The 19,686-nt window shown below is 37.5% G+C and overlaps 1 protein-coding gene across 5 annotated transcripts in view; it reads left to right on the top strand.

Moving 5' to 3' along the window:
* Positions 1–19,686, top strand: part of DNAI3 (dynein axonemal intermediate chain 3) — a 135,525-nt gene that overhangs the window by 93,268 nt on the left and 22,571 nt on the right. For all 5 annotated transcript variants that reach the window (XM_063624224.1, XM_063624223.1, XM_063624227.1 and 2 more), the window contains 8 exons: positions 2,195–2,385; positions 3,168–3,292; positions 4,666–4,755; positions 6,266–6,352; positions 7,230–7,358; positions 11,357–11,430; positions 14,870–15,014; positions 16,836–16,923. In XM_063624224.1, coding sequence (XP_063480294.1) covers positions 2,195–2,385; positions 3,168–3,292; positions 4,666–4,755; positions 6,266–6,352; positions 7,230–7,358; positions 11,357–11,430; positions 14,870–15,014; positions 16,836–16,923 — 929 coding nt within the window. The remainder of the gene's footprint in view (positions 1–2,194; positions 2,386–3,167; positions 3,293–4,665; positions 4,756–6,265; positions 6,353–7,229; positions 7,359–11,356; positions 11,431–14,869; positions 15,015–16,835; positions 16,924–19,686) is intronic.

Genomic DNA, 19,686 nt, shown 5'->3' on the forward strand with positions numbered 1-19,686 from the left:
AGAGAAAACTAGATCTTGAGGAAATAAAAAAATGTTCAAAATAAATCCACATTGTATATTATCTTTAGACCTGGGCTTTTATTCTTCCCTCTGAATTGCCATGCTTATAAAGAAAAGAATGGTGGACAGCTTTATGATTCCCTCCCTGAGATGTGGGAAGGAGAAGCCAGATCTATAAGCAAAAGGAGGAAAATTGGCACAGGAATTATAATAGCACTGGCCAAGAGTAGATAAGAAACCCATGTTTATATCACTGCAAACATAACTTCCAGCTTTAAAACTGCTTAAGGTTTATTCAATAGTTTTTAATTAAGGTAAGCCTGATTTTGTTCTGGAAGAAAGCCCTTTTAGAAATGGGAAATTTTTCTCATAGAATTTTATCTAAAACAAACTTAAGGGAAGCATTATTTGCAAAAGAAGGCAATGACATGAGACGAGAGAGAGGAACTTCAGGGGGATTCACAAAACAACTAAGAAACCTTCCTTTCGGGGTTAAAATTCCTAGACAACAGTTTTGCTAGCCTCCAGTGTGTTACTCTTAGGAGCTACATGGTTCCAGGAAAGCAAGAAACCGGAAACCAGAAGAAAGATGTGTTTTCACTTCTTCCGTTTGAATTACTTCCCCAGTCTGGCTAAGGAGTTAGAATTGGGAAACCAGAGCGAAAGCCACGTCTTTAACTTTTCTCTTGAGAATTCCCTTCTCATTTGGGATTAACCAGAAAGAAATATGATTTGGAAAATGCTTACTAATGCTTCTACTGGAAACTGTGTTTAAGCCTCGAGTGTCCTCTACACACGGTTATTCAATGTTCAATGTGCTTATGAATCACCTGAGGATTCTTGTTAAAATGCAGGTTCTGACTCAGTAAGTCGGGTGGAGCCCACGACTCTGCATTACTAACAGCCCCAGGTCATGTTGGTGGTCACTGGATCACACTTTAAGTGGCCAGGTCTTAGGAAAGGGGTGTATTTTGAAAGATGAAATACAAGAAGAATTTAACCAAGAGAGGACTCAATTAGGCAATGACTGGTAGTGTAATGATCAATGACAGGGGTATCAAACGGTGCCCTTTTTATATTTTAGAAGTATCTATTTTTACCGTTTATACTGAACTATCTAAAGGGTTTTTTCTTATTTTAAGAAATTCATAATTGAGAACCACTTTTTCAGCTTACCACACCTATATAAAACCAAGAAGTTTACAGTTTTGATCAGTAGGGTAAAACCTTGGGTGGCATTCTAATTGTGGGAGGGCTGTTAGCGACTTTGGGAGTATGCAGAGCTTTCAGATCTGAGCATAAAAAGGGACAATAACTATCATAGTAACTATTTTAAGACAGGAGCCTGTCAAACCGAGGTCCCTAGACTATTAGCAAATGATCCTAGCACTCAGATGGTATCTTAAAGGAGCAATATTAGTATTTTTAGCAGGATAATTTTTCATTTTGGGGACTGTCTCATGCATTGCAGGAGGTTTGGTAATGGAATTAAACACAGTAGCACCTCCCAGGCATTGTGACAACTAAAACTACACACACACACACACACACACACACACACACACACACACACACTTCTAAACTCCAATTCTTCCCTTGTTCAGAATCTCTTATTTGTTGTTTTGAATTACATATGTATTGGGGCTATCCTGTTAAGGATAAGTGATCATTTAGTACAGAATATGCCTAAGAAAACTGCCATTTGTGACAGTTGGGGCTTTCCAGGAAGCAAATGACATCAAGTTAGAGGCAGAAGTTTACTGAGGATTACACTGTGAAAAATAAAGGAGGAGGAGACAGGACCGGGAAGGTAGAACATCAGACAAATTCTCAGCCTACTCAGCAGGAGCTCCAGAGCAAAGACGCCTGCTGTGGGAGTGCTGCACACGGAGGACTGGCCAGGTCCAGCCATCCCTGCAGCTGCATGTTCAGACATTGGCCTGGAGAGAGTACAGCCTTGGCTTGGAAACTGAGGCAGATCATGAAGTTGCTCGAGGTTCTGAGTAACATGCCACCATGATGTTTTGTTCTCTTAAGTCATTTATTTCACATGAGGTTAATCATTATTACCAAATATAATTGCGAATTATTTTTTTTGTTCAGTATAAATGAAGGAGGAGGAGTTGCTAAGATAGTCACATTATTAGATACTAAAAACCAATATTTTAATTGCTTTTTGATTTTTACAAATTAGTGTTGAAATAGCCCTGCAGCAAAATGAAATCATGAACACATTTATTGATGACTGGAAATACCTCGCAGAAGAAGAAGGCACCTTTGGGGACAAGACTGATACCCACCTGAAAGAGTACCAGTCCTTTACCGACCTTCATAGCCCAACGGAGAAAATGATTACCTGTGTCTCATGGCATCCAACTATCTATGGTGAGATGGAAATGATGGGGATTCCCTTTTGTGATAACATTGAAATTCTCTGCTGCTTTCATATCTAAAATTGCAAACTAGTTCAATGTCAATAAGACACCTTCCATTTGCTCTGTGCTCGCTAGGTACCTGCCATGTACTTTCCACGCCTTCACTGTCATGTGTCCTCCCAACAACCCTGTAGGACACACACCTGTCATTATCTCTGTTTCACAACAAAAGGACCCAAGCTCAACTCAGGGAAGTGACTCACTCAGGTCACCCAGATGGCACAAGGCAGAGTCTGGGTTTGGCTTGGGCCTGTTGCTCTCCCAAGGCTAAATTTCTTCCTCCTAACACTGCCTTTCTGATTACTAGACAAGAGAGGAAATGTGCCTCCTTTAAAGAGCTCAGCAGCCAAGGGAGGTAGGTAGGGATGTGCAAAGGTGGAAACATGGAAAGAGAGAGGTATTTGTCCTCTTTCTTCCTCCTTTCACCCTCCACTGGCCCTTTTCTCACAAAAAAGAAACAAAACAAGATTTTCTTTTCTTCCAAAATCTTCTGAGTTCCCTGTATATTTTATACTAACAGTACATGTCAGTTTGGACCAGCCAGATTTCAAGTGCTAAATAAGTAGCATGTAACTAGTGGCAACCACGTTAGCCAGCAGAGCTCTAAGAAAACTCTTGGTCTCCTGTGGACAAAGTGAAAATGAAGAGTGGCTGTGTAGAAAAGCGAAAGCTAGAGACATCTCTCCATGTGTAGTTGCTGCCAACCTTAATTTCTACATGTGTTTCCATCAGGGCTAATAGCTGTGTCGGTGGCCGTGCGACTTTCTTTTGAAGACAGAGTTCACTTTTCTGGTAAATTATTGCTGCAGCCATCGCTGATTCTTTTCTGGAGCTTCTCTGATCCCATACACCCTCAGGTAATTTGGGAGAGTTGCCTACATAGCCTAAATTTTCAAATACTACTTTCATGTTTACCTTTAGCAGGTTTTATTGCAAAGTACTTTATAATCATGTAATGTTGTAAACATTTATAAAGTTAGGCTTTCTTCAGTGCAGAACTTGTCATCATTCAATTTGAGCAAAACTAAAGTTTGCAATTTGTTTATTGAACAAATCAACATGCTATCTTTTTCAAAGATTGTAAGAGGAATGTTCAAACTATTTTTAAAACAAACTCTTTTATGGACTTTACTTAAATACTAATTGGTCAAATGCAAATAGATTTTAGTTTCACATGAGTTTCCTCAATTCCAAGGATCACTGGGTAATAAATAAAGGTGAATGTGTGGGAGAGCACTGGGGAGTGGTAGGGACTGCGGCCTTGGAGAGTGCATTACCCGTCTCTAGGCTGGCTGCCCTCTTGTTGCCAGGTGGTCCCGTTGTTAACAGAATTGAGAAATTTGGAATTTTGTATGAAATCGCCCAATTTTAAATAGCTCAACTAAAACCAAACCAAAACACACAAAAACCCCACTCAAACCAACCAAAACACATAGCAATTCAAATAAAATGAGGCTGAAGGCTGGGTTTGCTACACAGGGTTCTGGTTTTCATGGTCTGCTCAATAAGAGATCTGCCAATGGGTGGGTGGTGTATAGTGTTAGATTAAGTTATTTCAGTGTTTTAAATATAATAATATTTTGTTTCTAAAAAGTATTGCATAATTAAGACTTTCCCTAATAAACCCTAGCCTCTCCTTCTTCCTTTTTCCCAATTCATTTGAATTGAGGTAGTTTTACTGTAATAGATTCTAGATACTTTAATGATTAGAGACCCAGAGATCAAAATGAAAGATCTCTAGCCTTTCTTGTCAGCCACAAAAAACAGAGCCACTCTCTCACTAGAGTTTTCTAACCTTTCTACCCTGTATATCTCCTCTCCACTCCAGGAGTGCCTGGCTCAGTATTCAGCAAGCAACAAAACAGACACAAATCCTGTCCTCACAGATCTTCCGTTCCATGGTTTTCAGGAACACTAATTTCATAGTCTTTTTGTTTATAAACATTGTAACATGCTCCCAAAATAACTACAATTTGTTTCCACTGAGGGGTGGGTTGGGGAACACCTGGGTCCCCTTGAGAACATACTCACTGTCACTCATATGGCCAATGTGCACAATAAAATTCAGCAAAAGCAGCTTTTAGTCCACAGGCAGAACTCTGAGAATAGACTACGCACCTTGCTTATAGATACCTATAAAATTAGACTTTTAACTGTCTTAATATTATTTTCTAGCCATGATCTTAATCTGTTTTCTCACCCTTTCATGAATTTGCTGGGTTTACTTTAGTTAATGCTGGAGAGCCCAGATGACATCTTTTGCTTCAAGTTCTGTCCAAGTGATCCTAATATCATTGCTGGAGGCTGTATCAATGGGCAGGTACTTACGGAATTTTTTTCAGCTATGTATTAATGTAGACAACCTTTGGTAATAAGTTTTGATTTGGCAGTTCCTTGGACTTAAGGATTCAATTCATCAGAAGGAAGGCATGCCAATTGTGTGCCAGACACCACACCGGAATCAGGGTGTTCCTGGTGTGGAACCAGAGACGTGTTACACATGGTATCAGCTCCTGAGGTGTTCACGGGGTAACCCAGCTTCAAAACTGAAACAGAACTGGGTGAAATCTATTTGTGTTGCTGGGACTGAACCACATATTGTATAAGATTCCATGGAAGAACAAAAGCTACAAGCATTACTACCTCTTGGAAAAAAAGGCCTCTTCTGAAATTTCCTTGGAAGTAGGAGTTAGGGGATGATCCAGAACTTAAACAGAAATTCACTAGAAAGCATACATACATCACTGAATTTATAGACAGATAGATAGAGATATATATAGAGATAGATAGATAGATTGTATATACATATCGATACTGCTTACTTTTATCTTTTTAAGTTATCTAATATCAAATTTAGATCCTATCCTCCAATATCCTGTTTCTCTAGTGAAGCAAAACAATCGTAAAGCTGTTTTATGGTCAAAGTTTAAATCCATTGTGATTGAGTGGGTTTGACTATCAAAAGGGTATATGATTTTTGTGTGCGTGGTTTGAAAAACTTCCTTGCAGTTAAAATGTAAATGCCTGCAGCTTCCATGTCCATTTATCCAGAACCAAAATAACCAGGAAAACAATTTTTTTTCCCTCAGTTTTGTTCAACAATAACTGAGGGTCATAATGACTCAGAGCCCAACCTCCAAGCCCTGCAAATCCTGAAATGCCTTTTTCACTCATTGCAAAGGCAACGTGACTTTATTTTAGAATATTTCAGAAAAGCACATGATGAAAATAAAATCACTTACAACTCTGTACTCCCGACATTTTGTTAAAACTTTAGTGTACTGAAATACCTTTTCGTCTTTGGAAACCTAATTTAGGGTTGAATATCTACCTTATCCTGACTTTTTTTTAAAAAAATGGCCATCTAGATACGTAAGAATTCAGAGTTGGCCATAGTAGTCAATTAAATAGAAATAATCACTTCCCAGCCTTCTTTGGACAGTCGGGTGTTTGTACTCAATTCTGGAGTATGGGCTGTTTTTTCCTGGGTCCAAAGCAACTGTCCCTGCAATCACAGGTCATCTCCAAAAACAGGAAGAACTTTTCCCAAAGCAAAGGGAATTGCATGACACTTATTTTGAATTTTTTTTAAATACTGGCATTTATTAATGTAAGCACAAAAATGAAAGTGCTAAAGATACTTTTACAGAGAAGAAAACGTTCTTTTTATATTAGCTTTAAAAATTGCTGACTTACTTAAGACATAAGCTAAATTTGATTATCCCCTGAGGTGATTGACTTATCAGGCTACGAACCAATAGTTAAAAGAAAATTAAGACCCAATTAGATATTTTCTGAAAAGGTTATGATAACATTTGTTTCTGTTTTAGATTGTCATGTGGGATATCACCGCACATGCAGATCGCATAGAAAACATTAAGGCAGGTGGTAGTAGAAGCAAAAAAGCCACACTGAAGGTAAGCTTTTTATAACATTTCACTTGCAAGTTTTTTCCATTTAAGAGTTTATGGAAAAGTACATAATATAGTTGCCAAGGCTAATAAAAACTCAAGAGAAAAAAGAAAAAAAAAAAAAAAGAATGTTATTTCCCAAGCCTTCACCTGTGCTTGTGAACATGTTCTGAATCACTTTTATGTGGGCCCTTGATTAAAACACAATGAATCAAGTTGCACCATCTACCCAAGGATGTGAAGTTCTGTCTGGTTGTTATTGTTAAATGAAATGAAGGGACCAAGTGACTTGCCTGAAGTGAGGTGATTGAAAGAGCACTGGACAGAAGAGTGGATACCTAGGCTGTGGACTATAGTCCCGTGAGTTTGGACGTGCCACCTCACCTCAGCGGGATAGCTTTTCTCATGTATAAAATGAAGGGGTTGTATCATATTTGATGATAATATACCATGATTTTGTGGCGCTATGCATTCTGTTAAGAGGGTTGAGAAGATTACTCCATACCCACCCACCATATTATGCATCTACTCCAGCCCAGTTCTTCAGCCTTAACATCAACAAGCCTCTTACCAAAGAATGGTGAGATGCAGGCTTCTATAGGCACAAAGAAATACTCCTTCTAAAATGAGATGTCTCATTGATTCTTTATGGAGTAGGTCAATAATACTTGTTAAGTTTAGAGATATAGTCTTAGACCAAACTGAAGGGGAAAGTAGATAATCCTATTACCTAAATATATGATATATAGAAACACTAATTTATGTTTTTCCTTGAACTGGTATATCTCTAAATTGTTCATTTTAATTGGGATGATGAGTAAAGTATGAGTTCATTCATCAGCCCTCTGAAATTAGCACTTAACTTTCTTTTAATATTTTTCAGCCTATGTTTCTCCTTGAACCAGAGAGTAATAAAGAAGCAATGTATATCAGACACTGTGCAGTCTCTTCAATAGAAAATGGACATAAGAAAGTAATTACAGATATACACTGGTTGTCTGACACATTTGAGGTGAGACTTGGTGGCCTGATACTTTTCTCTTGCTGAATTACACATTTTCAGATTTTATGCAAAGAAGATGTTTCAAGTCAACAATTCATTTACACTTAAATTGTGAAATAACCAGGAACTAAGCATCAAAAAATGGGGTTAGTGTTGCCAGACCAGTATCTGAGTTGGAGTAAGAATAAGGCCAATCTTTCAACTCAATTGGTTTCTAACTAAAAAATGTTGGTGGTGTCAACACTGGTATAATACAATAGTGAAGAAGATGAGGTCTTGATGTGTAAAAATGAACTGCAAATATTTTACACCTTTAGCATGGATGAATTTAAGATTTATGATCTCAGATATCTGGGGGAAGGGAACCCTAAAGATCTGTGACATACCATGTAATATTGCTGGGCACAGTCTGGAATTGAGTGTGCTGAGAGGCTGGTGGGTGAAAACTAGTTGTGCAGTCCATGAGCCCAGCTGACTGCTCGGCTTCTGCATTGGCGTTTGTCTTTATGGTTGTGTACTTACTTAACTATAACCTCACAAATCATGGGATCTATAAATTTGGAAACTGGCAAGTTCCCCAAATGTTTCCCTCAAGGGCATTAAAGATCTACTATGTACTTTGAAGAATTAACAGGTGAAATATCAAGAATATTCTGAGAAATTAGAGTTGTAAGAGGTGATTATCATTATACCAGTTGTAAGAGGTATTCAAATGGATGATGCAAAGCAATGATACTTTTAAAAGTCATAATGAACCAAAATAAATAGCACACATATAGTTTCTGTGATATATTAAAAGTTTACATATAATAATGGGAGTTGTAATACAAGTAAAGGAACTTCATATCACTTCCATTTCAACACACACCATGCATGCAATTTAATTGAGATGATTTTAAATTTAAATGAAAATAACAGGCTGGGTGCAGTGGCTCACGCCTGTAATCCCAGCACTTTGGGAGGCCGAGGCGGGCAGATCACGACGTCAGGAGATGGAGACCATCCTGGCTAACACGGTGAAACCCCATCTCTACTAAAAATACAAAAACAAAATTAGCCGGGCGTGGTGGCGGGCGCCTGTAGTCCCAGCTACTCCGGAGGCTGAGGTGGGAGAATGGGTGTGAACCCGGGAGGCGGAGCTTGCAGTGAGCTGAGATCGCATCACTGCACTCCAGCCTGGGTGACACAGCGAGACTCCATCTCCAAAAAAAAAAGAAAAAAAAAAAAAAAGAAAGAAAAAAAAGAAAATAACAAATCATAGAAAAATACAATAAATCGAAATAGAATATCAGACTCTGGAATGAAGATAGTTTTCAAAGATGATTAATGTTGAAAGAAACCAGAAAGGAATGATTGACAGATTCAAAATATACGCATATAAATTTCTAAATTAAAAAATAATGAGAGCCTGGGCATGGTGGCTCATTCACGCCTATAATTCCAACGCTAGGAGGCTGAGGCAGGAGGATGGCTTGGAGTTTAAGACCAGCCTAGGCAACATGGCGAAACCCCGTCTCTATGTAAAAAAAAAAAAAAAAAAAAAAATTAAATAATGAGAGGGATAAAGAGAGGTTAATTAATGGGTACAAATATACAGTTAGATAGGAGAAAGAAGAACCAGTGTTTGACAGATTAGTAGGGTGACTATAATTAACAATAATCTATTATACATTACAAAATAGCTAGAAGAGAATAATTTGGTTGTTCCTAGTACAAAGAAAATAAATATTAATATTTAAGGTAATGGATAGCCCAAATACCCTGATTTCATCTTTAAACATTATATGAATGTATCAGTATATCACATATACCCCCCAAATATGTCCACCTGCTATGCATCAATAAAAAAATTAAAAGTAAAGAACAAATAACAAAATGGAGGAAAATATTTGTACCAAATATGGTAAATATAAAAATTTTTTATAAATAAGCAAAAGACATATAAAATAAAACAGTAAATCAACATGAAAATCATTCAGCCTTTCTAATATCAAAGAAATTAATAGTAAGGCAACAATAATGTGCCATTTTGGATTTATTTAATTTTTAAATGAAAAATTTGATTAATATGTTAAAAAGAATAAAGTGGTGAAACCAGAACACATTGCTGATTTCGACATAAAACTTTTGGAATGCAGTTAGTCAAGGTGGTTCTTAAGTCATCCAGATTTTCAAACTGTTTGACCAGTAATTCCAATTTTAGAGAATTCATACTAAGAAATGATCCAATTTGTATCTCTAGATACAAAATTATATGCATACCTTGAAAAACCATGTCAAAGTGTTTCCATGAAAGAAGACTGGAAGAGAATATATGGGAGAATTATATATGATTCTAAAATATTCTGTTTTCCAAACTTCTATAATACTGTTATGTTTTTGGATTTTTAGTTATTAAAACATAAAACCCCAGAGCAAGCACATCTCTGGGGTCTCTGACTTCATTATAGCAGAAAAGCCTCAGTAGAGAGAGAGGTAACACCATGCAGGTTCTGGAATGAGTGGAAGTTAGTAGTTCAGGCCACAGAGATGTCCATCAGGTTTGTGGTTGCCTGGCTTCTGGATGCCTGCAGACATGACCCGGGTGCCACCTATACCTTCTCCACCCCTGTTTTCACCTAACTTCATTTGCTGCTAGAAGCCCCACCTCTATTTATTATTTTGCTCATCAGTTCTATCAGGAGGTTAGAGAATTGGGGAAAGTCATGTGTTTCCCTCTCAGTTCCAGAGTGGCATCTTCACAGGTTGCCTGAAAGCCTGCTGCCGCCTTTGAGAGCTAGTGGGTTGGAATTTTGGACCTTCTAGGACCTGAGGAACCATAAACCCTCCTGTGATCCTCTGTGTGCATGCAGAGTTATGCCCGTAATTACAAAAAGGTCGGGTCTTACAACAATCATGGCACACTTTTATTTGGTGTCTCATTTAACACTTAGCCTCTTTCCCATTGATCTTACCTGCTTAGCAACCTCATAAAAGCACCTATGTTCGACTGTACAATTCCATGAAAAACTGACAGAGCCTACATTTCTAATAATAATGGATAATGAAATGGTGGTATATCATCCGTATATTATAAAAGGATTAGAATAATTTATGAGGCTGGGCGCATGGCTCATGCCTGTAATCCCAGCACTTTCGGAGGCCGAGGTGGGTGGATCACTTGAGCCCAGGAGTTCCAAACCAGCCTGGCCAACATAGCGAAACCCCATCTCTACTAAAAATACAAAAATCAGCTGGGCATGGTGGCACATGCCTGTAATCCCAGCTACTCAGGAGGCTGACCCAGGAGAATCACTTGAACCTGAGAGGTTGAGGTTGCAGTGAGCTGAGATTGTGCCACTGCACTCCAACCTGGGGCACAGAATGAGATGCCTTCTCAAAATAATAATACTAATACTACTACTACTACTACTAATAATAATAGTTGATGAATATATAGGTAAATGTTCAAATTATGTGGAGGGAAAAATCTCAGTATAAAAATTTGTATGCATTCTAATTACAACTATGTAAAAATGTTTCTCTGACAAAAGACTAGACAAGAATATGTTGCAGAATTGTGTTTAATTTTAAAACCTTCTGTTTCCTAAACTTCTGAGATAGTGGTATGTCCTTTTTTTTTTTTTTTTTCGAGATGGTGTCTCGCTCTGTCACCCAGGCTGGAGTGCAGTCTCGGCTCACTGCAAGCTCCGCCTCCCGGGTTCACGCCATTCTCCCGCCTCAGCCTCTGGGCTAGCTGGGACGACAGGCGCCCGCCACCACGCCCGGCTAATTTTTTGTATTTTTAGTAGAGACAGGGTTTCACCGTGTTAGCCAGAATGGTCTCTATCTCCTGACCTCGTGATCCGCCCGCCTCAGCCTCCCAGAATGCTGGGATTACAGGTGTGAGCCACTGACCCTGGCCAGTATGTTCTTTTATTAACATTTAAAACAAAGAAGAAAAGAATTTAAAAGGTAAATAGCTATGAGAAAAACAATTTTATTTCTCTTTCATTTTTGAAAAATAGATTAACAGAATGGGCTCCGTCTTTGAGAATCGAAGTGGAATATGCTGTCAACTTGTCACATGTTCAGCAGACTGGTAAGTCTTGTTTCAAACATTTCCTAATGTGATTTCATACATGGTGTTTTTTCTTCGATGCTCCTAAAATCAGTGCCTTCTTCTCCTTAATATTTATGGTAGCAATTAAATCTAATATAACTAAATGAAAGAATGTTATGGATTGTTGCTAGCTTAACAATGGTTTTATAGAGGTAAATGTTATCTAAAGAAGAATTAACTGAGCTTTGTGGTTGATAACGTTGTATATAGCATTATCCATAGTTCTTCTTCTTCACATTCTCATATTTGTAAATTTGTAATATATGTTATTTATATTCAATTTTATCTAAGAATTTTGAAGATTACAACATTTAATTAGGAAAGCCTCTTTTTAAAAGTAGAAGAGTTTTTACCTTTTTATTGTATATTTATAAAAAATGTTTTCATAAACAACTCAGTAGCTACGTTGAAGAAGATTTACTTAAATAAAATTACATCTCCCAGTTTATAGAACTAAGAATTCATAATGAAACAGAAAATATGAAGAGTAATATCATTATCTAGCATCCAAATGCTGGACAAACTTTCCCATTCCAAATAGCTTTGACCCCAGTGGAAACAATGACACCATACGCCACAGAAGAAGTTGTGGAGTGGCAGAAGAAGGCACAAGTGATGTTAGTAGCAGCCACGGGCCAGGGATGAGGGAGACATGATTAATCCTGTGAGCATGTGTTGGGGAAGATTCTGTGACTACAGGCAATGAGAATTGACTGTGGCTAACTTAAGGGGAAGAAATAAGTTTATCGGAAATAAATGTATTGGATATTTATGCCAATACTCTACTGGGTGCTTTAATAGGTTAACTATTTTTATATTTGCAACAACCTTGAAAAATATTTACAGATAGAAAATATGAGGTGCGAGATTGCACCATTGCACTCCAGCCTGGGCAATAAGAGCAAAACTCTGTCTCAAAGAAAAAAAAAAGAAAAAGAAAAGAAAAGAAAATATGAGGCTCTGAAGGCAAATTCATATTCCACTTATAGCTGACTAAATATAGAGTGAGTTATATATAACACTACTGAATGTCCTATATTGTAGCTAGTAAATAATGACATTCCTGAATCAAAGGAAGAGCTGACTTGGGCCTTGGAAACAGCCCCAGAGATTTGGGTAGCAGGAACAAATGGCCAGCCCCTTTTCTCTGAATGAATCAGTGCCAATCATTGTGTCCCGCTGCTCAAGATTCAAATTAACTGGAAGGGGTATGCCTGGCTCCCACTGTATCATGAACCCATCCCTTTAGCCAGGGAAGAAATGACAGAGCACCTTGAGTGACGATCCCAACCTGACTGCATGTAATGGAGAACGGGGTGGTTCCCCAAAGAACCACTAGAATGCCCTGTCTCTACTAAAAATACAAAAAATTATCTGGGCATGGTGGCACATGCCTGCAGTCCCAGCTACTCAGGAGGCTGAGACAGGAGAATCACTTGAACCCAGGAGGCGGAGGTTTCAATGAGCTGAGATCATGCCACTGCACTCCAGCCTGGGTATTCCTTGTCTTGTTGGGTGCCTACTGTGTACAAAGCACTTTATACCCAACTCTGTGTATGTTATTTTCACTATATCACTTTTAAGATTATGTGACTTTGATGAAACACCAAAAGTGCAAGCAATGAAAGAAAAAAATAGATAAATTGGACTTCATCAAAATTAAAACTTTTTGAGCTTCCAAAGTTACTACCAATAAATTGAAAAGACAACCAAAGAATAGGAAAAAATATTTACAAATCATATATCTGATAAAAGACTTGTATCCAGAATATATAAAAGAACTCTTACCATGCAACAATAAAAACCCAAATGACCCAATTAAAAAGTGAACAAAGGTTCTCAGTAGATATTTCCCCAAAGAAGATACACAAATGGTCAATAAACACATAAAAAGATGCTCAATATCATTAGCTATCAAGGGAAGGCAAATAATGAGACCTAGAATAGCCAAAACAATCTTGTCAAGGAAGAAAAAGTTGGAGGACTCACACTTCCAAATTTCTAAACTTTCTACAGAGCTATAGTAATAGAGACAGATGTACTAGAACTAGCATAACGATAGATACATAGATCAATGAAATAGACCTGAGACTCCAGAAATGAACCCATACATCTGTGGCCAACTGATTTTCAACAAGGACGCCAAGACAATTCAATGGATAAAGAATAATCTTTTCAACAAATGGTGCTGGGAAAACTGGATATCCACGTGCAAAATATAAAGTTGGATTCCTATCTCACCCCATATACAAACGTTTAAAATGGAATAATGACCTAAATGTAAGAGCTAAAACTAGAAAACTCTTAGAAGAAAACATAGTCACGTATCTTCATGACTTTGAATTGAGGGGTGATTTCTTAGATATTACAACAAAAGCACAAATGCAACCCAAAACTACTTTTGATGAAATACAACTTTATACCCACTACAATGGCTATAATCAAAAGACAAAAGGCAAAAAATGTTGGTGAACGTGTGGTGTGAAGATTTGGATAAATTGGAGTGATTACACATTGCTGATAGAATGTAAAAATGGTGCAGTTGCTTTGGAAAACAATCTGGCAGTTCCTCAAAAGATTAAACACCGAGTTACCATTTAACCCAGCAATTCCAGTCCTAGATACACCCAAGAGAAATGCAAACATACACAAATGTTCACTGGCAGCATTTATAATAGTCAAAAAGCGGTGTTGGGGGGGTGCGGAATTCAACTTTATTTATCAAATGTACTGATGAGTGGATACATAAAATGTAGTATACCCACACAATGGAATATTCATCAGTAAGGAGTAACGAAGTCCGGATACGTTCCAGCCACAACACAAATGAGCCTTAAAAACATGCTAAGAGAAAAATGGCAGTCACAAAAGACCATATATGATTCATTTTATGAAATGTCCAGCATAGTAAAATCTATAGAGCTAAGAAGCACATCAGTGGTTGTCTGGGGCTAGTGGGATGGCCTGGGAAAAACTGCTAATAGGAAGTGACTGCTAATCTGCAAGAGGTTTTTTGGTGAGGTGGGAGAGTGTGATGAAAATCTTCTAAAATTGATTGTGGTGATGGCTTCCCAACTCTGTGACTATATTGAAAACCATTGAGTTATATACTTTAATTGGATGAATGTTGTAGCATATGATTTATATATAAATAAAACTTATACTTTTAAAAGATTGCATCAATTTCAAACTCAATTCTCATATGTTATTAGTCCCAAGATGAGGGAGGCTGTTAATAAACAGTTTAATTCTCTAAAATATAAAGTACAAAGCTGTCTCGTTTCATAAAAATCTTAGTTTCAGATACATTAAAATATAGCCATGGTCAGAATGCTAATATGTAGCAGCATTAATGGTAGTCCTGAGGCTGCACCTCTTGTTTGTACTTAATAAAAAATATATATAAACTTTTTTTTAGCACAATATGTTTTTGGGATATTAGACCACAGAAACCTTTAACCCCCCAAACAACAGAGAAAAAGAAGGAGGAAAGTATTGAAATTCCTTTTGATGTACCATCTACTTTTTTGCATCTAGATCTCTCCTGGAAACCTCTCACTAAGGTAAGTAATGTGGGGTTTAGTCCATCCTGTTTGCATAATACACTATTTACTTTGCATGCATAGACATACATATACACACACTCTCTAAAAGTAGAGCAGCTCAAATTAACACAAGACTGTATAATTTGTGTTTATTCAACCAATAAATTCCTTGATTGAGAGGATTTTTAGTTTTATTTTATTTTTAATTGATACATGTTATTGTATATATTGCATAATGATTTACACAGATTTACTTTGAAAAGTTGACAATGAAGAAGTATATGGTTGCTGATGTAGCTGATGTTTGCAATATACAGAAAAAGGGAGCAGAAAAACATTTCAGTCATTCTAACTGTGCCAATAACAATGATAGGTTTCAGAGGTCCTGGGAGAGCTTCAAGCTGTCATTATTTTTTAATTATTATTTTTGGATTCAGGGGGTACACGTGCAGGTTTGTCCCATGGTTATATTGTATAATTCTGGGGTTTGGGCTTCTGTTGAACCCATCACCCAAGTAGTGAACATAGTACCCAATAGGTAGTTTTTCAACCCTTGCCCCCCTTCTTTCCTTCCCCCCTACGAGTTATTTTGATGCCTCTTTAGATCCAGGCAGAAATCAAAATCATCATGGACTCAAGATTGATATTTCATGTATAAACAAGCCACAATTTCCAAATGGTGTGTGTAATAGTTATCCAATAGCATGTCAGTTGCCTGAAAATTGGTTGGTGCTCAAGTTAGCCCAGAAAAGCTAATTTTCCTCTCTATTGTAGCCAAAATTCTGCATATTTGGCCTATCAATAGAAGGAACTGGTATTGTTCCTTCTGTACGTTTTTTGGGATATTAGACCACGGAAAGCTTGATAATACCTATGACCAAACAGAACTGAAAATTAACTGAATGAGAAGTTGTTTGTATTTATCTCACATAGCAGAGCTTGAAGAAAAGCAGTTTTAATTTGAGAAAAATATGGCTATGGACAAGATATGTGTGGAAAATATAAATGGACTTCAAACTTGATGGCTCTCTTTGTTTAGAATGTCTAGTTTTTAGTTTAAACTTAATACTTTTCTTCTGATTTATAAATATCACAAGAATTATATTATTTTGTATTTGCTCCCAATGGAAGAGAGAACATGGAGGGATAAGAATATTGCTGAGATAACTGGGAAAGAATTGGAAAGAGAAGATTATAAATTTGGGGGACTGGGGGTAGGATATACTGAGCTATGAATAGTTCAAACAAACAACCCCAAACTCATCTAAGAATAATTGCATAGCATTTGAACAAACATCCTGAAGGAGAAAGGGCTGAAGACAGTTCCCCTAGGAGGGAAAACTGTGAAGTGTGACAGTTTCTGTTTCCAGCCACCAGGATGCAGTGCAGGCCCAGGGCCTTCTGGAACTCCAGTGCATGTGTTCCTGAGAGGACTTGGAGGTGGCCAAGCAGATGCAAGGTCCCTGCACAACTTTCTGGGGTCTCATTTAACTGAAAGATTTAGGGAACAGGGTAACAAGTTATTTTATATTAAAACTACTAAGGATGTATTATGGAATACAAGACAAGACATTTTTCAGAAAGAAAATGACACATGAGAATTTGGGATGTGGAAATGTGTCCTCAGACAAGCTCCTTTCTGTAGCTGGGTTTAGAAATGTGGTTTAGGTGCTTTCCATGGAGAAAAGAAACTAGAAATTTGAGGGAGGAAAGGGAAGGAAGAAAAAAAGGAGGTGGGTTTCCTTCAATATGGGAGCAGAAGGGAAAGGCAAGAATAAATTACCCAAGGATAATTTCAGGATATGTGGAAATAATCTTTGCTGTATATTCTCCCAAAAGGTAAGGCTGTCCAAGGGTGAAACAAGTTTAGACCACTGTCCAACCAAGATAAGCCTGAATGAAGACCATCTTCTTTGCAAAACACAAGGTAACTACCTTTGCTTATTTAAAAAAAAAAAAAAAAAAGGCCAGGCGCAGTGGCTCACGCCTGTAATCCCAGCACTTTGGGAGGCCTAGGTGGGCAGATCACGAGGTCAGGAGATTGAGACCATCCTGGCTAACACGGTGAAACCCCGTCTCTACTAAAACTACAAAAAATTAGCCGGGTGTGGTAGTGGGCTCCTGTAGTCCCAGCTACCCCGGAGGCTGAGGCAGGAGAATGGTGTGAACCCGGGAGGTGGAGCTTGCAGTGAGCCGAGATGGTGCCACTGTACTCCAGTCTGGGCAACAGAGCGAGACTCCATCTCAAAAAAAAAAAAAAATTTACTAGTTTGAGTGTCAGTAGCTGATTATGACTAACATGAGTTACTCACTAGGATAGTCTAATTTGTAAAAAGAATACAGAAAATCAAACCCTCCAATGTGGAACTTTATAATGGCAATAATAGCGATTGCCAACACATTAAAACTGCCTATACACAAAAAAGATTCAGTTCATTTCAGCTTCTCAAAATATTTATTGAGCACGTTTATGTGTCTTCAAAAACTCATTACATTAAAATAAAATGAAACCCACTTAATGAATGTTATGTAGTCAAAGAATAATGCTATAGGATGGAACACATCTGAAGTCTAGTAAAATAAGTTATGAAGTATCAAGAAACAAATTACCATTCTCAATTAGAATATAATTTTTCAAAATAATATTTATACGGCACCAAGATAAAACTGAATAAAGAAAGAAAACAGACTTTTAAATCTATCTCAACTCAACCCACACATCTTTGTTGAAATAATTGAAGGGTGCACATATAAGCTGTCAAAACTATTAAGATAAAGGTATACATGAATATCCCACCTGGAGAGCAATGCCTAATGAAAATGTTCGAGAATAACTAGCAATTGAAATATTTCCCAAACATTTGCCTTATCAAAAAGATTTCCATTTATAAATTTTTCAATGTTAAATGATAGGATATCTAAGAAAAACATGTTACACACACCTAATACCCAGCTTCAGCAAAATTTCACTTTGAAGCCGTGTGTTTTATTGATATGACCCAAAACCTCATGCTAAAAAATACTGAATCACTAAACTTTTATAGACATTTTCAAAGCATTATTAAAACATTGCATGCTGTTTCTCTATTAGGGCCTGCTTCATTCTAGAGGGAATCTAACGGGAGTTTTCTCCTTCTCCACCTCTCCTCCTCTTCTTTCTTTTCCTCCTCTTTTGTATTCGATCATTGGTTGTAATGTATCGCATTCCAGCCATGGTTCAGGTGCCACTATTGCACATGCTTTCATTCATTTAACAGATATTTATGAATTGCTTACTTTGTGCTAGGCCCCAGGGGTACGATGGTGAGCAAAAACAGATGCTAATGATCACAACAATCTACAAGCTGGGAATTTCCATTACCGTTTTATAATTAAGAAAACTAAGGCTGAGAGAGTTTAATGTAACTTGTAAAAAGGTAACTTTATTAAATGTCCTAGTATTATTTTTTAACCTAATGAAAACAGGTGGCCAGGAGGATGAGACTACCTTTATCCAGTTTATAGAAAGGATATCATTATCTCTTTTAAAGTGTGAGGGGTTTTTATTCATTTTTAACAACCACACTGAGGTATAATTGACATACAATGAACTGCATGTTGTCAAAGTGTTCAATCTGATATGCTTTGACATATGTACACACCCATGAAACCATCAACATAATCAAGATAATGAACATATTCACCACTCCCAAAAGTTTATTCATAAAGGAATTCCCTTTGGGATGCTTCCCTCCAGCACCTCCCTCACTCCCAGGCCACAACGGATCTACTTTCTGTCACTATACATTAGTCTTCATTATCTAGAATTTTATGTAAATCATACAGTATATACTCTTTTTTTTTTTTTAAGAGATGGGGGCTCACTCTGTCACCCAGGCTGGCATGCAGGGGCATGATCATAGTTCACTGCAGCCCCTAACTCCTGGGCTCAAGCAATCCTCCTGTCTTAGCCTCCTGAGTAGCCAGGACTACAAGCATGTACCACCACGTGCAGCAATCTGGCTTCTTTTAATCAGCATGATTATTTTAGCATTAATTCATGTTGTCTGAATGAATCCTTTTTATTACAGACTGGCCTTTCATTGTATGGATACACAACAGTTGTTTATCCATTCACCTGTTGATAAACATTTGGATTTTTAGCTTAGGCCTATTACAAATAAAGCTTCTATGAACATTCATGTACAAGTCTTTGTATAGACATATGCCTTCATATTTTCCTGGGTTCATCCCTAGGAATAGAATGGTTGTATTATATGGCAGGTATATGTTTTACTTTTTCAGAAACTGCCAAAGCATTTTCCAGTTTTACCAGTTTACATTCCCACTAGCAGTGCATGGAGAGTTCCATTTTCTCCACATCCTTGCCAACAGTTGATATGGTTAATCCTTTTAATTTAACCATTCTAAAATATACAGTCAGATCTCATTTACACTTACCTAATGACTTAAGTTGTCAAGCAGATTTTCACATTTTTTTTTGCCACCTGTATATCTTCCCTGATTAAGTGTCTGTTCAAATCTTTTGCCCATTTATCAGTTGGGTTGTTTATTTTTATTTTTATTTTTGAGACAGAGTCTCACTCTGCCGCCCAGGCTGGAATGCAGTAGCATGATCTCGGCACACTGCAACCTCTGCCTCTGGGTTCAAGTGATTCTCATGCCTCAGCCAACCGAGTACCTGGGATTA

Source organism: Symphalangus syndactylus, chromosome 12, assembly GCF_028878055.3.
Source record: "Symphalangus syndactylus isolate Jambi chromosome 12, NHGRI_mSymSyn1-v2.1_pri, whole genome shotgun sequence".
Taxonomy (NCBI): Eukaryota; Metazoa; Chordata; class Mammalia; order Primates; family Hylobatidae; genus Symphalangus; species Symphalangus syndactylus.